The following is a 16,107-nucleotide window of genomic DNA, read 5'->3' as shown; positions in this document are numbered from 1 at the left end:
TGCTGCTAACAGAACCACTCTGCTAACAGTACCATGCTGCTAACGGGACCATGTTGCTAAGAAAACCTCACTGCCAACAGAACCACTCTGCCAATAGGGCCATGCTGCTGTATATGTATTTCTTTTTCACTTTTGGCGCCTTGTTTTTGTATTTTTGTTTCATGCTTTGTTTTGTTTTTTTAGCAAGTCAAGATGTTTCTTCTCGTTCTGAACATTTCATTTCATTGTTGACCTTGTGTTGATTTGCATAAATAAACCTAAACCTAACCTAGATCCACAGAATCTTCTGATGTGGTACAGCCCATGGTCTTCATTGCAGGTTAAGACTTGTCCTCCTCAAGTGGTGACACAAGCGTAAACTTTGTACCTTTGAGAATCACCCCGAGTCTGTTACATAAGAGGCCATCATGAGTGAAGAAATCAGAGCAAGACAATAAAAACAATGACAGTGAAGGGATTAAATAGATTAGAGGATTTGGAACAGTTTGAACCAAGACAAAAAATAATTGTTTTAAATCCTTAAAACCTTTAAAAATGACCAGAGTTTGTTTAGTTGATTCCAAAGGAACAGTCAGTTTCTTTATTAAGCTGATTTACTGTTAAAGCCAGAGATAAGTTTTTCATTATAAAATGATTTCCCATGGCAGCTTTGTTTAAAAAAAGGCTCACAGTGAAACACGTTTGATTTGGTAAGCTTGGGAATCATGTTGACACTCGAATATTCGATTTATAAATTCATAGTACAAAAAAAGTGGCATGTTTTAAAAGACTGACATATGGTGTACATTAGTTTGTGATTTCTAGAAATTATTTGACAGTTTTGTTCATCTGATCTGACGTTGCTAACGTGCTGTAAACGTATTACTGATAAGGAGTGTTTTGCTATATTCTACTCAACTTTAATTTGTTTCAAGATGCATGACCTCAAAATATAGTGAGATGATTCATCCGGCTCTTCTTCGGTTTGTTAACCTGTTTGAAACTGGATTTTTAAGGTAGTTGACGTCACACGAGGCAGTTTTCTTTTATCTCTAGCCAAATAGTAAGTTTCTCAGATAACACCAGAATTAACCTTTTAAACTGTGTGCAGGAGATGAACATCGGGATTTGATGTCGGATATGAAACTAACAAAAGCTTTGGTAGCTGCTAGGTGCTGGCTCAAGAAAGTGTAAAATGTTTTTCAATCTCGGATGAAAAAAATGTTTTTTAGAATTTTAATTTTAATTTCAGAATTCTGAGAGAGAAGTCAATTAAAAAAGATTAAATAAACTTTTACCACCGTGGCGCTAGTCCATTTCCATAAATTTTAGTTCCTTTGGTAAAAAAAAAAAAGCTCATTTCAGATTTTAGTATAACTAAACAAAAAAAAAACATTAAATGCATATATTTTTACATTATTGAAGACATAAGGTTTTTGTGGTTGATGCAGATCTTATCAAGGGTGGCCGATATATTTGTTTAAAAGTTTGGTCAAAATGTATTTTTCATATAAAAAAAAAAATACAAACAGTATGCTTATTTTTTATTTACCAGCACTTAGAATAACCTGTAAACTTAAAAAATTAATAGAAACACATTCTCACTTAAATCAAAATTGTGACTACTGTAATCTAGTTGTAGAAGCTGCTGCAGGATCTTATTTTTCTTACTTGGGTATGTGCAGACATGATTTATTAGATTTAAAATTTTAAAGAGCCCAATATCTGCCAATTAAAATATGTTAACCAAATATTAGGTCCATCTTTAGTTTTTACAAACAGCTTGCATGCTCAAAGAAGGGTCCTGAATTGTAAGAGACTAGATCTTTTTTTAGTTTCGCTTTAAAAACGCAAATAAAGAATAATGAACACTTGGTGTAAAAACAGTCTTCAAGCTGAAAAATCTGCAAATACTGATTCGGTGTGTTTAGAAGTATTTTTAACTGAGTAAATCTGCATTTTTCCTGCCCTGTAGAATTCCATTTTAAAGCATATTAAGTGACAATAATGTTGAATTGTCTGCTGGTGGAGGAGTGCGAGAGAAGAGATGAAGATGGGGATTGTGTGAGAGGGACATAGTTGACTGAGCTGCACTGTGACCATGCTGCACATGACTGTCTGTCTGTCTGCCTGTCTGTCTGTCTGTCTGTCTGCCTGCCTGTCTGTCTGTCTGTCCCATTCAGTGTCTTAATCTGGTGCTGATTTATTATTGGTTCATTATCTTTTTTCTTTCCAGTCTTGTGCCTCTTTTCTTGAGCTTTTCATTAACTTGCAAAGTGGACATTAAATTTTCATTGTGTCTCAGCTGAAATGATCTGTTTGATCTGGGCCGTGCAGTTTTTATTCGCACAAACATGAAGGCCATTGCATCTGGGATCATTTTTAAAAAAAGATCACATCACATCATTTTGAGCAGATTATTGAAACTCATGCCCGCCAGATGAATCAGCTGCAGGTTGCTGTTCTTCTGCGAGGAGGAAACCATGTGGCGGTTGAAGCTGAAGGAAACGGTTGTCTGAATTTTCAGGAACGAGTCCAGCAGTTGGAGAGACAGCTGAGAGAGATGGAGAAGGAGAAGGAGGTGGAGCTGAACGCCCTGAGGAACGAGAAGAGAGAACTCATCCACACAACTCAAATGGTACGAGGGATTGTGGATTTTACAAATTTAACTCACTGGTTTGGCTGTTCTGTGAAGCTCTACTCAATATAGTTATTTATGCAAAATAATTTTTCCCATCAACCTTTAAAATGTGTTCAAAAGTATGAATATTTATGTCTGATTTTACAGAGCTATATTACATAGATATCTCAAAATGTTAGATTTATAAAATCAGTGCTAACATTTCGTTCATTACAGTACCTTTGTGTAAGAATAGGAATGAGTGCATAAAGAAATGGCCTGTTTTATACACATGCATACTCTTACAGCTAAATATTTTCCAGAAACGTAGCAGAGTATACCTCTGCACAAGATATGCAGCTCTGTTCTAATGAGAATGTTACAAAGTGCTACTGACAATAACAAACACATGAATCCTGAAGATCATGTTCTAACATGACTTCTGTTATGCATTTGTGTACATCAGGTGCCCAATACGTTGATCGTGATCTACCAGTCGATTGCAAAGGCATTATGGGTAGATCGTATGGCATTAAAAAAAATGAATAAATGTCAGCCTATCAACCATCCTCACTATGAAATTTGTTACTTGATTTACATGCAGCCCTCGTTCTCTCAAACCAGGTCTCAGGGTGGAGATTTTCAGGGTAAATATTTGTATTTATCCATATTTACCCCCTCCCCCCACCTCGTGAAATTCACAGTGTGTGAAGTTGCACATGCGCACTTCAGGCGGCTGCAGTCAAAAGTTTTTCTGCGGTGTTATAATGAATGACAGAGAGCAGAGTGTTTTTTTGTGCTACTCACCCTTTTTCAGCATGTAGGAGCAAAACTAATAAAATTCAGGGTCCAAAGAGACGTTGGTGTATTCACCAGTTTGGACATAAACTGTGATCGTGCAGACACTGCATGCACATTGAATGCTGTTGAGCTGGAATCAGGGTTGCCAGATCTTAGAATATTGAATGCTGTTGAGCTGGAATCAGGGTTGCCAGATCTTAGATTATCTTTACTCAGCACATATGACAGTTTAGGTCAAAATACTATCATTTTAAAGTGACAGTACTATATTCTTAATTTCTTATCTGGCACCTGACTGACATGGAAACTACAGCGTTTTGTTTTTTGTGTGTAAACCTGTTCTTTATTTGTTTATTTTCCTTAATAAATGTTGAAAACACACTAACGTTTCCAGAGGTTGATCTCATGTAAATGGGGCCTTATAGTACGTAGATCACTTTGACTTGGTTGTTTTAAAAGTAGCTTGCATGAAGAAAAAGTGGGGGGACCCATGAACTTATATGAGCTGAATATTGTGTACTCTGTGCTCCAGGGGCTTTGCTCCACCTGTCATTTCTCACATCAGGCCTAATTTATGCTTGATGCATATAACAAGGTGGAGTCAGGTCCTCTGGACAGATTCTTCTTTGTTGAAATGTTTTGCTCTTTTATCCAAAAGACTTCTTCAGTCTGAGGAGCTGCAACAAACTCAGCAGCACCTTCTCATATTAGATCAAACAGTTTGCTGGTGATAGCTAGAACTATTTGTTCACATGATAAAAGAGGACCATCAACCTAATAATAGGTCGTTAGTGCCCTGATGGCTGCTTGCAATTCACAGAGGACTGAGTGATGCAATAACAGCATTGTAAGAAGGTGACAGTTGAACACGGAGGCTCTCCTGTTTAATGATGGATGAGTTCTCTTTACAAAGATGGCTTTCTTCACTCTTCTCTCAAACCATCGTCCCTCTCCATCAAGGATGTGAACATCTTCATCCCTGAAAGAGTGACCGCTGGCCTGCAGAAGATTGTATACTGCAGAGTCCTGGCCAGATGATGTTGCTCTTCTGTGCTGGGCCATCCTTTGGGCCAGTGGCTTCTTTGTTTCCCCGATGTAGAACTGATCACAGCCCTCTTGGCACTGAAAAGCATACACAACATTACTTCTAATTTACTTTACTTTCTAATAATTTAATCCTCTTAACATAATGTCCTTTATTCATTTTTTCTAGTCAGTTCTGTTTAATTAAATCTCATGCCTATTATGGCTATGGCTAGAGTTTTTATGACATTTCACACTACTTTGTTGTTATTATAAATTATTGCCGTTCCAAAGTATGTGACTCACTCAGCCAGTAATCAAACTGACTCCATCCCATTGGCAGTGGTTTGTCTTTGGCCAGAGTTATGGCAGCATTAATAAAATGAGCAGAAGACACAATCTGGAAGAGGAAAAACAAATCAGACACGGAGTGGGACAGAGTTTTAGTCAGAGAGCACAACCCAGCTGGAGAGAGGGAGGAGGAGGACAGAGGGAGGGGTAAGTGACGTGAGGGTGTGTGCTGCGGTTGGATATGTGTGTAGTGAGTGTGTGTGGATGCACGAGCGAGAGAGAGAGACTGAAGCTGGAAGAAGTTCCACATCCCTGCAGCGAGCGGTAAGCTAAAGGAATAGTTGATCTGTCTAGGTGTTTAAACTTGATTTTTAGTTCATGTTTGCCAAAAGGAGGAGTAAGGGATGACTGAAGGGACTGGCACTGTGAAGAAAAACAAACTGAAAGGACGATGAGATTAGAAATGGATGCAGGATGTAGTTTTCTTCTGACTTTGTCTGAAATTTTGGAAGGCTAATAATCTGGTGGTTGCCATAATGTTGGAGGAGATAATCTGTTTAAAGTAGCGGTAGGACATAGAAAGCATTTAAGGTAATTTTACCCGTGGACCTTCACTAACACTTAAAACTTACAGTACGTGCCTGTTTGTTCAAATCTGTTAAATTCTCCCTGACACCATGTGCTAGAGACTGAAGAAGCAAAAGAGACCAAGAAGGGTTAAATCCTGGAAGTGGCTACATTTCTCATGTGTCTGTGAGTCAAGGGGTGTGGGAGGGTTAAAGCAGAGATAGCATGGTTGTCATAATTTTGTAAAAACTCATTATGCTTCATCCTTGCTGGAATTACAGTTCAGTTTAAATGCTCAGCCAGATGTTGCATGTCAGCTTTTTTGCGCACCGTGGTTTGTCATCCTCTACCCTGCAGATACGGTTAAAGCAAGCTTTAGTTTGTCTCTTAACAAGTAACCATCACAAATCTGCTGCTGAATTTTGAAACTAAATCTGGTTCAACAGGTTCTCAAGGAGAAGAAGCCGCTCACTGATTGGTCAAACATCACCGGCTCGGCTCCATGCATGATGTCACTTTCTCCTCTGACTGTTCACAAGCCTCCACAGGTGTGCAGCTGGTCAATTCATTATCTGCCGCGTGCTCGGATCAGCCACAAAGTTAAAACCACTGAGAAGTAGTGGCTGGAGGGAATAATCTTGATAATCTGGCTTTAAAGCTAAGTTTTACAAGAAAATTCTGTGAACGTGCTGCCTAGATGGCAGGAACGTCACTTTAAAGAACAAGTTCCAAATGAATAAAAAAATCCCAAGTTCATATAATCCCAGATGAAACAAGGATCAATACACAGAACAAACAGATTATGAATGTCTGACTTTGTAATCCACAGATTAATCCAAATTCCAATGGGTCAGAGAATTCTTGGTGGCACAAAAATATACTTGATTAAGATTAAACAGGTGGTTTTAATGCTGTGGGTGGGTGATACGGGTCAAAACTCAACTCTGATGTCATAAAAATAAATATTAGACTTAAAGATAGATAGGTAGGTACAGTGCATAGATACTGGTAGGTAGATACCATTAGGTAGATAGACGATTGATAGATAGATACGTACAGTATCTATCTACATACAGCAGTATGTTCATACATATACGTATAGATACATAGATACATACATACATACATAGATAGATAAATAGTTACATACTGTACATACATACTGTACATATATACATAGATACTGTAGATGCATAGATGCATACTTTATTAATCCCAGAATTGAAATTCGAGACCACAAACCACATTCGAGCTGCTGACAGTTCAGAGTTTAAAAAAAAAAATGGGGGTGAAATCTTCTCCATATTATTCTTAGTGTTCTTTATTCTGCTCTTTAGGAACCAATCAAAGACGCTGTCAGTTTACCCAGACGAAAGAGCTCGCATCGCAACAACAGACTCAGCGACAGGCCGCTTTCAGTACAGGGTGAGTTGTTATCAACCTGCTTTATTTTTTATCTTTCATTGTGCTCCTGATTGCTCAAGCTTTGTAACGCAGAACAATAAACGTGCTCACTGTGCACTCGTTTTGTCTGTTTGCTCGGTTCCCTCCCTTTTAGTCAAATGAAAGGTGTGTCAGGAGAGCTTGTTTCTAGATGTTGAGCAGGATTTGTCTGCACTGAGCAAATCGGCTGTAGAAGCATTTGTAAACTTAAGCCTAAAATCTCCTCAGTAGTAGCTGTTTTTTTTCTCACACAAACAACTCGACCTGTCCCTAAATATTTAAGTAGCCAGATCTACAAGGTCGTGTCAAGTCTTGCCAGGTGTTTTTTTTATTTTTATTTTACCTTTAACTCTTAATCTCTTCCTTAATGCTGTAACTGAAACGTCTCGATACAGTTTGAGTTATCCGAGACAATAAAAGATTGTGTAGAGAACATTTCTTTTGTGCTACATCTTCATCTGTGTTTCTGTCTCCTTGAACCTTCAGGATTAGTGAGATCACTTCCAGACAGTCAGATCCCAGAAGTTTACGTCTCCCCAGTCTCATCCCATAGACTCGGCAATGGGCATAGTAACGGCCTCAGACCTGTGTCCGCTAACGGTGGCACTCTTCTCACGCCATGCAACAGTGCAACAAGCTCTCGTGCTGCCAGGTCAGTTTGGTCACTTCTTGTATGGTGAGCATGTTTTCAGATTTTTGGTTTTAATTAAATTACATGTTACAAAATTTGTTACATGTTGAGTTACAATACAAACCTTTCCTAAAAACCCCAATAAAATTAAAAACTGGTCTCATTCAAAATATAATATCTACTGTATTAATTTCATATTGTTAGACATGAAATTAATTTTTTTTTAACAAATTATATTTGGTAAACTCTATTTATGATGACATCCCAGATATAAGAAATGCCCTTTGGTTTGCCTTTTACACAATACATGTTTTTCTCAGATGAACAATACAATAATAACTCATTCCACCAGTGTTTCTGTGTCTCCCAGCAAAAAAAACACTTGGGCCACTCAATGATTGGGTCAATTATTTTAAATGATTTTGCACCTGCTGCACCTGTGTGCAGCCCACAGGTGCAGGGAGAAGCTCCCTCCTGCAGCGTGTCATGATCTCCGCTTTCTGCTACCTGCGGCTCTCTGCCACGCCTACTTCTCTGCTGCAATCACACTCGTGCTCATCACTCCCAATCTCCCTCCTTCTGTGTGAATAAACAATTTAAATACTGTACTGTACCGGTCCATTGTGGTGAAGAGAGAGCTGAGCAGAGACAAAGCTCTCTTGTTTACCGGTAGGTCTACGTTCCTATCCTCACCTATGGCCACAAGCTCTGGGTAGTGACCGAAAGAATGAGATTGTGGATACAGCATCTGATACCAGAGGAAACAATCATCCAAAAAAATGTGATTTACATCCAGAAAAAGAGGAATTAAAGTTTCCAAAAGCAAAATCTCAGAATGAAAGTAACAGCTGCTCCAACATGCAGCCACCTTGAGCGGCGCAATTCTAGAACTCATGCATTAATACATGCATTAATTAGATAATCATGATCATTTAGTTTGATTTTATTGGCTCTTGGAAGTGATCCAGCACTTCCCTCTTAAAATATACATAAACTTTAATTTTATAGTATTCTTTCTAAATAATTAAATGATCCACAGTGCTGCAACAAATGTTTCTTTAACAAATTAATTTGTGATCCTAATGTTCCTCCTCCTCACAGCCCGTGCCTCTTAGATCTCGTAGAGATTGAGAAGAAACTGAGAGAAGCCAAGGCAGAAAGAGAGAGGCTACTCCAGGAGCGGGTGAGTCACCTGGCGTGGGAAACGCTTGCTAATCATCAGTGACACACCGCATTAGACACGGCCTGCTTATCACTGACACCCACTCACATTACACATGATGTCCAAGAAAAAACACCCAGCAGATGGCTGGATGTTTGTTCATGCATGTTAGGAAAACTGAGGCAAATCCCAAGACTAAAATATGCACCACCAAAAAAAAAAAAAAAAATTTTATCATACATTTCCAGCACTATTGGGTCAATATATCTGTGCATTGTTACAGTAGAAACAGGTTTAAGTACATTGGATTGTTATAGTTTGCTTCAAAACTTGTGTGAACTTAGGAAGAGCGACGACGGTTGTTGCTGTTGGAAGAGAGGAGTCAAAGAGAACTTGACTCCACCAAAGAAGAACCACCTGAACCAGAAAACCAGCTCAAGCCAGAGCCTGAAGCAAATGAATCATCAAGGGTCATTTCTTCACCTCATTCCTCTGAGGTATGAATGAAACGCACACTCCAGAGCTCTAAAACTTCATCTGTTAATTGAAAAGTTGGGAAAATATTGAGGCAGTACCAGAGACAAAGTTCTTGTATTACAGTATATGGATTTCTCTTCATTGGTAAATTGTGGTTCCTAACTTACCCATAATGCAACATAATCCTTTACACTTTGCTTTGTCATCATTCGGTTACTTTAATATTTTGGGGGAACATTTTTCCAATAAAACTATTCACATTTAAGTGATCTGATTTTTAAAATGAATGCACTGAAACAATCAAAACTAACTTTTCGGGTCCAGCATCTCCAGCAGTCACTGTGCGAGAGGCAGGGGACACCCTGGACATGTCTCCAGTCCATCACAGGGACACGTAGAGACAAACAACCATTCGCTCTCTCACTCACACCTAGAGATAATTTAGTTACCAATTAGTCTAACGTGCATGTTTTTGGTCTGTGGGAGGAAACCAGAGTACCTGGAGAAAACCCACGCATGCGCAGAGAGAACATGCAAACTCCACACAGAATTCCAGGATTCGATTCGGCGACCTTCTCGCTGAGAGGCGGCAGCTCCACCACCTGAGCCACCTGGTTGCCGGATTGCAAATATAAATACAAAACAGATTCAACAGAGGCTGATGAGTTTTCTTTGACTTCATAGAAGAACTTAAACATATTTCTGTATTTCTATTTCTATTTTCTTGTAATTTCTATTGTTGAACTTTTTCCTTGATTCCCTCATAGTTTTTATTTTAGATTTTTAGGAGATTTCTTACAGATTATTACTTATCGAATTCTTGCACAGTTTAATTTTCATTGTCTGACAGAGAGCTCTTTTGTGACTCAAAACATGCTGCATCTGTTACTAAATGCCACTGAATAGTGATAGTAATTTCCATGGAAATCAGACTATTTTGAGGCACACTTAAACTCTTGTCCCTCCAGCAGCGAAGCCTGCCCCTCTTCCTCTCTCCAAACTTTGACCTTCGGGCCCATGTGGAGTCTCTGGGTCACGGTGTTGCCAGCTGTACTGACCTGCGCATGACACCTCGACGCTGCGCGGGCTTCCTGACAAAACGAGGGGGGAGGGTGAAGACCTGGAAGAAGAGATGGTTTCTGTTTGACACAGATCACAGACGACTCGCCTACTATACAGGTTAGACCGGCTTGAAAAGCTGAATGTGTAGCTTTGCATTTGTTTGTTTGCATGCATGAATAAAAGACTCCTTTGTGCCACAATCTGAGCTCAGTCAAGGGGAGCCGTTGTTATAAAATTAGATGAGGAACCATCCCTGACTGCGTATATTTCATGGTTTATTGTTGGCTAGAGAACGCTTTTAAACTTAAAAATATTTTTCCTTAAAATAATAAAAGCTAACTACAGACCTATTGTATTGGCGCTGGGGTTGAACGACTACATAAATTTTAAACTCGACATTAACATAATAAAACTCGAGTAGAACTCGAGTACTTGATGACATCATAGGATCTAAAGATACAAAAATAAATAAATAAATAAAACTGCAAAAAGGTCATTATTTACAAAAAAGGCCAACAAAACATTGGGAGCGTATATTATGCTCCTACCATTTATCATACTGCAAATAAGTCCTAGGAAAAACTAAACTATTAGTTATTACTATTAAGCTGCAAAAGTGAAAGAAGCATGCGGCACGTCAAAAACGAAACTAAAAACAGTGGGACAGACGACCACCCTGCACCACCGCCAGCTGTGTTGGGCATTAGGTTTAGTTTTAGAGATTAATATGTTTATAGGTTTTTTATAGGTTTAGAGACTAATATTTTTTGCTTTTTGTGAAACAAGGTCAGAGGAAGCTGTTCTGGTTCAGTCGATTGGACCCGGTGTTACACCATATTCTGTGACCTGCAACAGTGCATGCAACACCGCCCCCTACAGTCACAATATACGTTGGTCACAAAATATGGTGCAACACCGGTTCGCAACGAGCTCCAAACAGTCAGGATTGATTGTTGATTCATTTTCTGTTTCCTTGTGGTAGTTGTCTAAAAAAGTTAAATCTGGTCCTCTGGACATTAAAAAAAAAACAAAACAAAGCAAAAAAATGTAGAAACGTTTCGTCTCTCATCCGAGAGACTTCCTCAGTCTGAGGTGCTGTTTTCAGCTCAGTCTCTTAAATAGCACCTTCTCAGAGAGGATCAACCAGTTTGCTGCTGACAACCAAAACCAGCTGCTCACATGGTCAAGAAGGAGCTGCATTTTCAAAAGCCGATATGCGGAAACATGAACGCACAGAGGGCGACTCACTGTGCATTACTTCGAAATTTGACAAGATAACCACCTAAAAACAATTGTTTGCTCGACATTATAGCAAAGGTGTGTCTCAGTTGAACTTTTACTTAATAAATGCACTTCAGTGGTAAAATTAGCTGCATTTTGTCAGGGCAGCGCAGCAAAATGCAGCTGATTTGATGTTTGCTCCAGGCAGACGAGGGTGGCAGTCTGAGGCAAGCTGATTGTGTCATTAATAGCCACTTTTACCTATTACATGATACAACGGCATGCCAAACTACTCGAGTGCCACTTAGCGGCTGAAAATGGTAGTATTCATTATTTTCAGTCAGAATGAAGGAAAACGGTCATATCGCAGCCAAAAGTTGGTTTATAAATATGGGAAAAAATCCATAAATATGTTGCTCTGGCATATAAGTCGCAGGGCATCAAAATTATGCAAAAAAAAAGAAAAGTGACTTATAGGGCAAAACATACAGTATTGTTTATATAGATATAGTAGAGAGCTGTATGAATGGGTAAATGAGGGCACAGATTGTAGTGTAAAGCACTTTGAGTATTTTGATAAGATAGAAAGTGCTATACAAGTCCAGTCCATGTACCATTGCATGCGCGATGAATGCAGCTGAGCATTCAGTGAAAATATTTTGGGAAAAACATCTATGGTCTGTGAAAAATAAACACTTAAATTACAGGCTTCAGCTCATAAGGGTTTTCGAGATATAGCCCTCTAAATATTCGAGGTTGCAGCTTATTTTAAATCTTGAATATTGTGAACGTTGTTTTAATATTTTAAACTAATATTTTCCAAATGAATGACAAGTTGGGCCCGATAATTCCTGAAAATTGGTCATTTTTGATCATATTTCTAGAATCTGGCATGCGAAAATTTTTAAAAAGCAGGAAAACTGTGAATACTTAATCAAAATGTCCACAAAATGACTTGAATAGCTTGAACTGCTTGTGTATTTGTTGTAATCTTTTATTTTTGGTTTTCCTTTGTCTGCAGACTGTGACGAGAGGAAGCTAAAAGGAGTCATTTACTTCCAGGCAATCGAAGAAGTTTATTTTGACCATCTACGTACAGCCACCTCTGTGAGTTTTAGTATTTTATACAGACTTTGACAAATCAGTCTGAGTTTGTGGGTTCCTGCATCTGGTTATTCAAAATCTGTGGAGATTTTATTTACTTTTCATTTTATGGCTGTTTGTTGTTGTGTGTACCTCATCTGTGCTTTGTCTAAAACGGGCGTCTCATGAAAATGTGTCCTCGTGACTCGAGACTAACCTGTATAAATAAAGGTTGAATGAATTGTAGGGCAAACATTTATAAATGAAGTTGAAGACAAAAGATTGGCTAATTGTTGGCTTGTTTATTGCAGCTAGTTAAAACAAAAAATCTGAATCAGTAAACATTCTGTATTTTGATTATTTCCAGGAGAAAAATTAATCTTTCAGGCTTTTAAGAACCAACCGAGCAGGCTTTTCTTGTTTCAGCTAGACATCACACACTGAGTGTTTTATTAGGCTCCACATCAGCTGTTGCTACAGCAGTATTTTATCTGTTGTCAAAACATCAGCGTTCAGGCAAATTAACTTGTAAAGATAAATCAAATGTTGTCAAAGAGCTGATTTGTTATCGTGACTTAACACATTATCTCTGTCTGTATCTTCCCGTCAGTCTCCGCGGCCCAGCCTAACGTTCTGCGTGAAGACTTACGACCGCCTGTTCTTTCTGGTGGCGTCCAACGCTGTGTCCATGCGGATCTGGATGGACGTCATTGTCACGGCAACAGACGAGTACAGTCGTTACTGACTGTATGTGACTGTTAAAGAAAGAGAGAAGCTCCTGGACGTACAGTACTGTGGGTTATTTTCTCTCTTCCATGTCTGAAAAGCTGCTTTGACCTGAGATCTGCTTGAAAAGGCTCGTTCTGGACCTGAACTCATAAAACTGAATGGTCATGTGAGAGTGAAGGAGTTGGAGGTACCTGGCAGATGTGTTTGAACACACTGGAGGAAGCTGTTACTGACAGAATGATGGCAGCTCAGAGGTTCATCTGCTGCAGAGCAGAAGGTGAAGCTCTCCATGGCTTAGTCACTGTTACTCAGCATCTTGCACACACGAGTCTGTTGCAGAAAGGTTGTGCTCTGAGCTGGAGCGCCCCCTGCTGGCTACAGTCCAGCATTACAGGACCACTGAACATTACACTACAGTACACTGAAGGACAAAACACCACGGCTGAGGTGGCCACAAGAGCACCAGCATGATGTGATGGAGTCTAAACACTTTATTTGGACTGTCAGTTGGGTATTTGGGGTTAAATATTTTTATATAGTGTTATAAGTTCCCATCATTATGTCCTCATCCTGCCTCTGGATTTCTGATAAAATATGATGTTTGTACAAGATTATTTATTATCTGAAAATTTGTATGATGGTTTGCAAATAAATGAAAATATACTCGGTCATTGTGTCACCAATAAACTTTTATTCATAAAAAAACATCCAGTTATGTGTTTATTATGTTGATACTGACACGGTGTCCGTCCTCCGTCTGTCCATCACATCCACCATCTTTACCCACTTCTTCCTTTTTGGGTCGTGGGGGTCACTGGTGCCCATGTCCAGCAGTCACTGTGTGAGAGATGGGGGACACCCTGGACAGGCTTCGTCAGTCCCTCACGGGGACACAGTGAGACAAACAACTGTTCACTCACTCACACCTAGAGACAATTTTAGAGTTACCGATCAGACTAACATGCATGTTTTTGGTCTGTGGGAGGAAACCAGAGCACCCAGAGAAAACCCACACATGCACAGAGAGAACATGCAAACTCCACCCAGAAAGGCCCCAGCCGGGATTCAATCCAGCAACCTTCTCACTGAGTGTCAACAGCTCCACCAACAGCGCCACCGTGCTACATCCACAGCAAGTCATCCTCCTCCATCTCTGTCTTCACTCTGCTACCTCATGCCCTCTCTAACTGCATCCATTTGTCTCCTCTTTGTCTTTTCAGCATTCAAGTTATTGTGATGGGGAAAAAGCAATAAAAATTTTAATAAATTAAAAAAAAATTGTGTTAAAAAAATTTTTCACTAAATTTCCTGAATCAACTGAAGTCGTTCTTAAAGTAAATGGGTCTTTTTTTTCTCCGATACGTGCCAGATGTCAAGTTCCTTACACAACACGATAAACTTTTAACTTTGATTATGTCACAATTATAGAAACATTTGCGTTGTGTGTCCAACTGATTGACTTCTATCTGTTGTCCTTAGATTCAAATAAGATGGAACTTTATTGATCCTGCAGGAAATTGTTGTGCCAGAGTTTCAGTACAAAGGAACATGCACAAGGAATCACACAAGATATATATAAAAAAAAACAGAATATAAAAATACCAGCTATTAAGTTCTAAACAGGTCAGGTGCAGATGTGAAATGTTTTAATGTTTATGTCCTGATGCTGCTCAATAATCCAGGTAGATAAATCTAACAGGGTAGAGTCAGCTCCTCTGGACGGGTTCTTCTTCGTTGAGCCCGTCCAGATCCTTAGAATGTGCACTGCACAGTGGCTCAGTGGTTAGCACCATCACTCATAGCATAGATAAAGGGTCTTGGTACGACTTCCTGAAGGGAAGTAAGTCATGATAGAAATAAAACAAGTTTGCATATTTCCTCAGTTTGTTAGCTGTTAAAGTCCACACAGAGTATATGAGAATAAAGTTAATGTCAAAGCAAAAACAAAGTGAAGCTTTTTAACGTAAGTTGTTCCTCGTGGTAGAAAACCAGCTAAATTTGGTTGAGGCATACGAGTTGAATCTATCTTTAAGTCTCTCCAGAGACGTTTTTGATCCTTTTAGCTCTGCCTGTGTTGCTTGAAGACTTTAAAAGGTTTCCTGAAGTCATTTATGTATTTCTTTGAAATAAAGTTAAGGAAAAAAAAAAAAAAGGTTTATTTTGAGTTTTTACCATAAATATCATTTTGGTCAAATGATTAATATCAGCTCAGACAAAATTAATTTTAGACCTCAGTGGTTTATTTTCAGCATTAATGTTTGTAATTTTGTAAATATTTTATAATAATCCATGAATAAATACGTGAGGTTTCGTCTACTTGCTGTCTGCTCTTCTGCCGGGGTCCCCACAGTGAGTGAACTCACGTGACAATTTTTAGATTTTTGCAGTTGTCTTAAGCTGAATCCACTTTCTGACACAACCTGAGCTCAAACCTGCAGCCTTGGATCACAAGACCCCGGCACCAAACTACCGAAGACCCCCAGTCACCTCTTACAAGAGTGATATAGATCCAAAAGTCTGTCATCTTAAAATAAGTTATAATTTATATTTCTTCAGTCTGTTTATTGTTCACTTTAGACCATACAGATGTGTCTTTAGTTCAGCAGGTTCTGTTGAACTTTAGTGAAGTTGTCCAAATATAGATGGTTGCCATCAAGATGGATCTAAAACGTATGCTGCAAATATGCAGGAAAAGGTACAAAACTTTCTAACAGCTTTCACACATTTCTGCTCATGATGAATATCTGAGGTTACTAATACTTCCTGTTGTTTTGAGTTTCTGACTAATACTTCCTGTTGTTTTGAGTTTCTGCTAACTGAAAAAATATATCTTTAAAACCTCTAAACACTTTCATAAATTCACTTCCTTAAGTGACATTGTCATTCCTTCCTACTGAAGTGTGTTGTCTGAAGACTTCTGCAGGTAACACTTTAACTGTTTATTCACATCTGTTTGTATTTTTGCTCATAAAGTGCAGGTTTGTAAACAAACGTATTTGTATAGATAAATATATATAT

General features: G+C 38.8%; 2 protein-coding genes across 2 annotated transcripts in view; both read left to right on the top strand.

Moving 5' to 3' along the window:
- The window catches only part of phldb3 (pleckstrin homology-like domain, family B, member 3), a 33,037-nt gene extending 19,360 nt beyond the window's left edge, over positions 1-13,677 (top strand). The window contains exons 7-15 of the mRNA XM_037676796.1: positions 2,507-2,617; positions 5,728-5,829; positions 6,619-6,706; positions 7,211-7,376; positions 8,457-8,538; positions 8,862-9,014; positions 9,963-10,173; positions 12,299-12,384; positions 12,971-13,677. Of these exons, the coding sequence (XP_037532724.1) occupies positions 2,507-2,617; positions 5,728-5,829; positions 6,619-6,706; positions 7,211-7,376; positions 8,457-8,538; positions 8,862-9,014; positions 9,963-10,173; positions 12,299-12,384; positions 12,971-13,105 (1,134 nt within the window). The 3' untranslated portion in view covers positions 13,106-13,677. The remainder of the gene's footprint in view (positions 1-2,506; positions 2,618-5,727; positions 5,830-6,618; positions 6,707-7,210; positions 7,377-8,456; positions 8,539-8,861; positions 9,015-9,962; positions 10,174-12,298; positions 12,385-12,970) is intronic.
- A 260-nt stretch (positions 13,678-13,937) lies between these two features.
- LOC119409663 (B-cell receptor CD22-like) overlaps positions 13,938-16,107 on the top strand; it is a 6,094-nt gene continuing 3,924 nt past the window's right edge. The window contains exon 1 of the mRNA XM_037676565.1: positions 13,938-13,984. Coding sequence (XP_037532493.1) covers positions 13,938-13,984 — 47 coding nt within the window. The remainder of the gene's footprint in view (positions 13,985-16,107) is intronic.

This window comes from Nematolebias whitei, chromosome 5, assembly GCF_014905685.2.
Source record: "Nematolebias whitei isolate Nwh7 chromosome 5, NemWhi1, whole genome shotgun sequence".
Classification (NCBI taxonomy): domain Eukaryota; kingdom Metazoa; phylum Chordata; class Actinopteri; order Cyprinodontiformes; family Rivulidae; genus Nematolebias; species Nematolebias whitei.
This window is presented reverse-complemented; position numbering and strand designations above follow the sequence as displayed.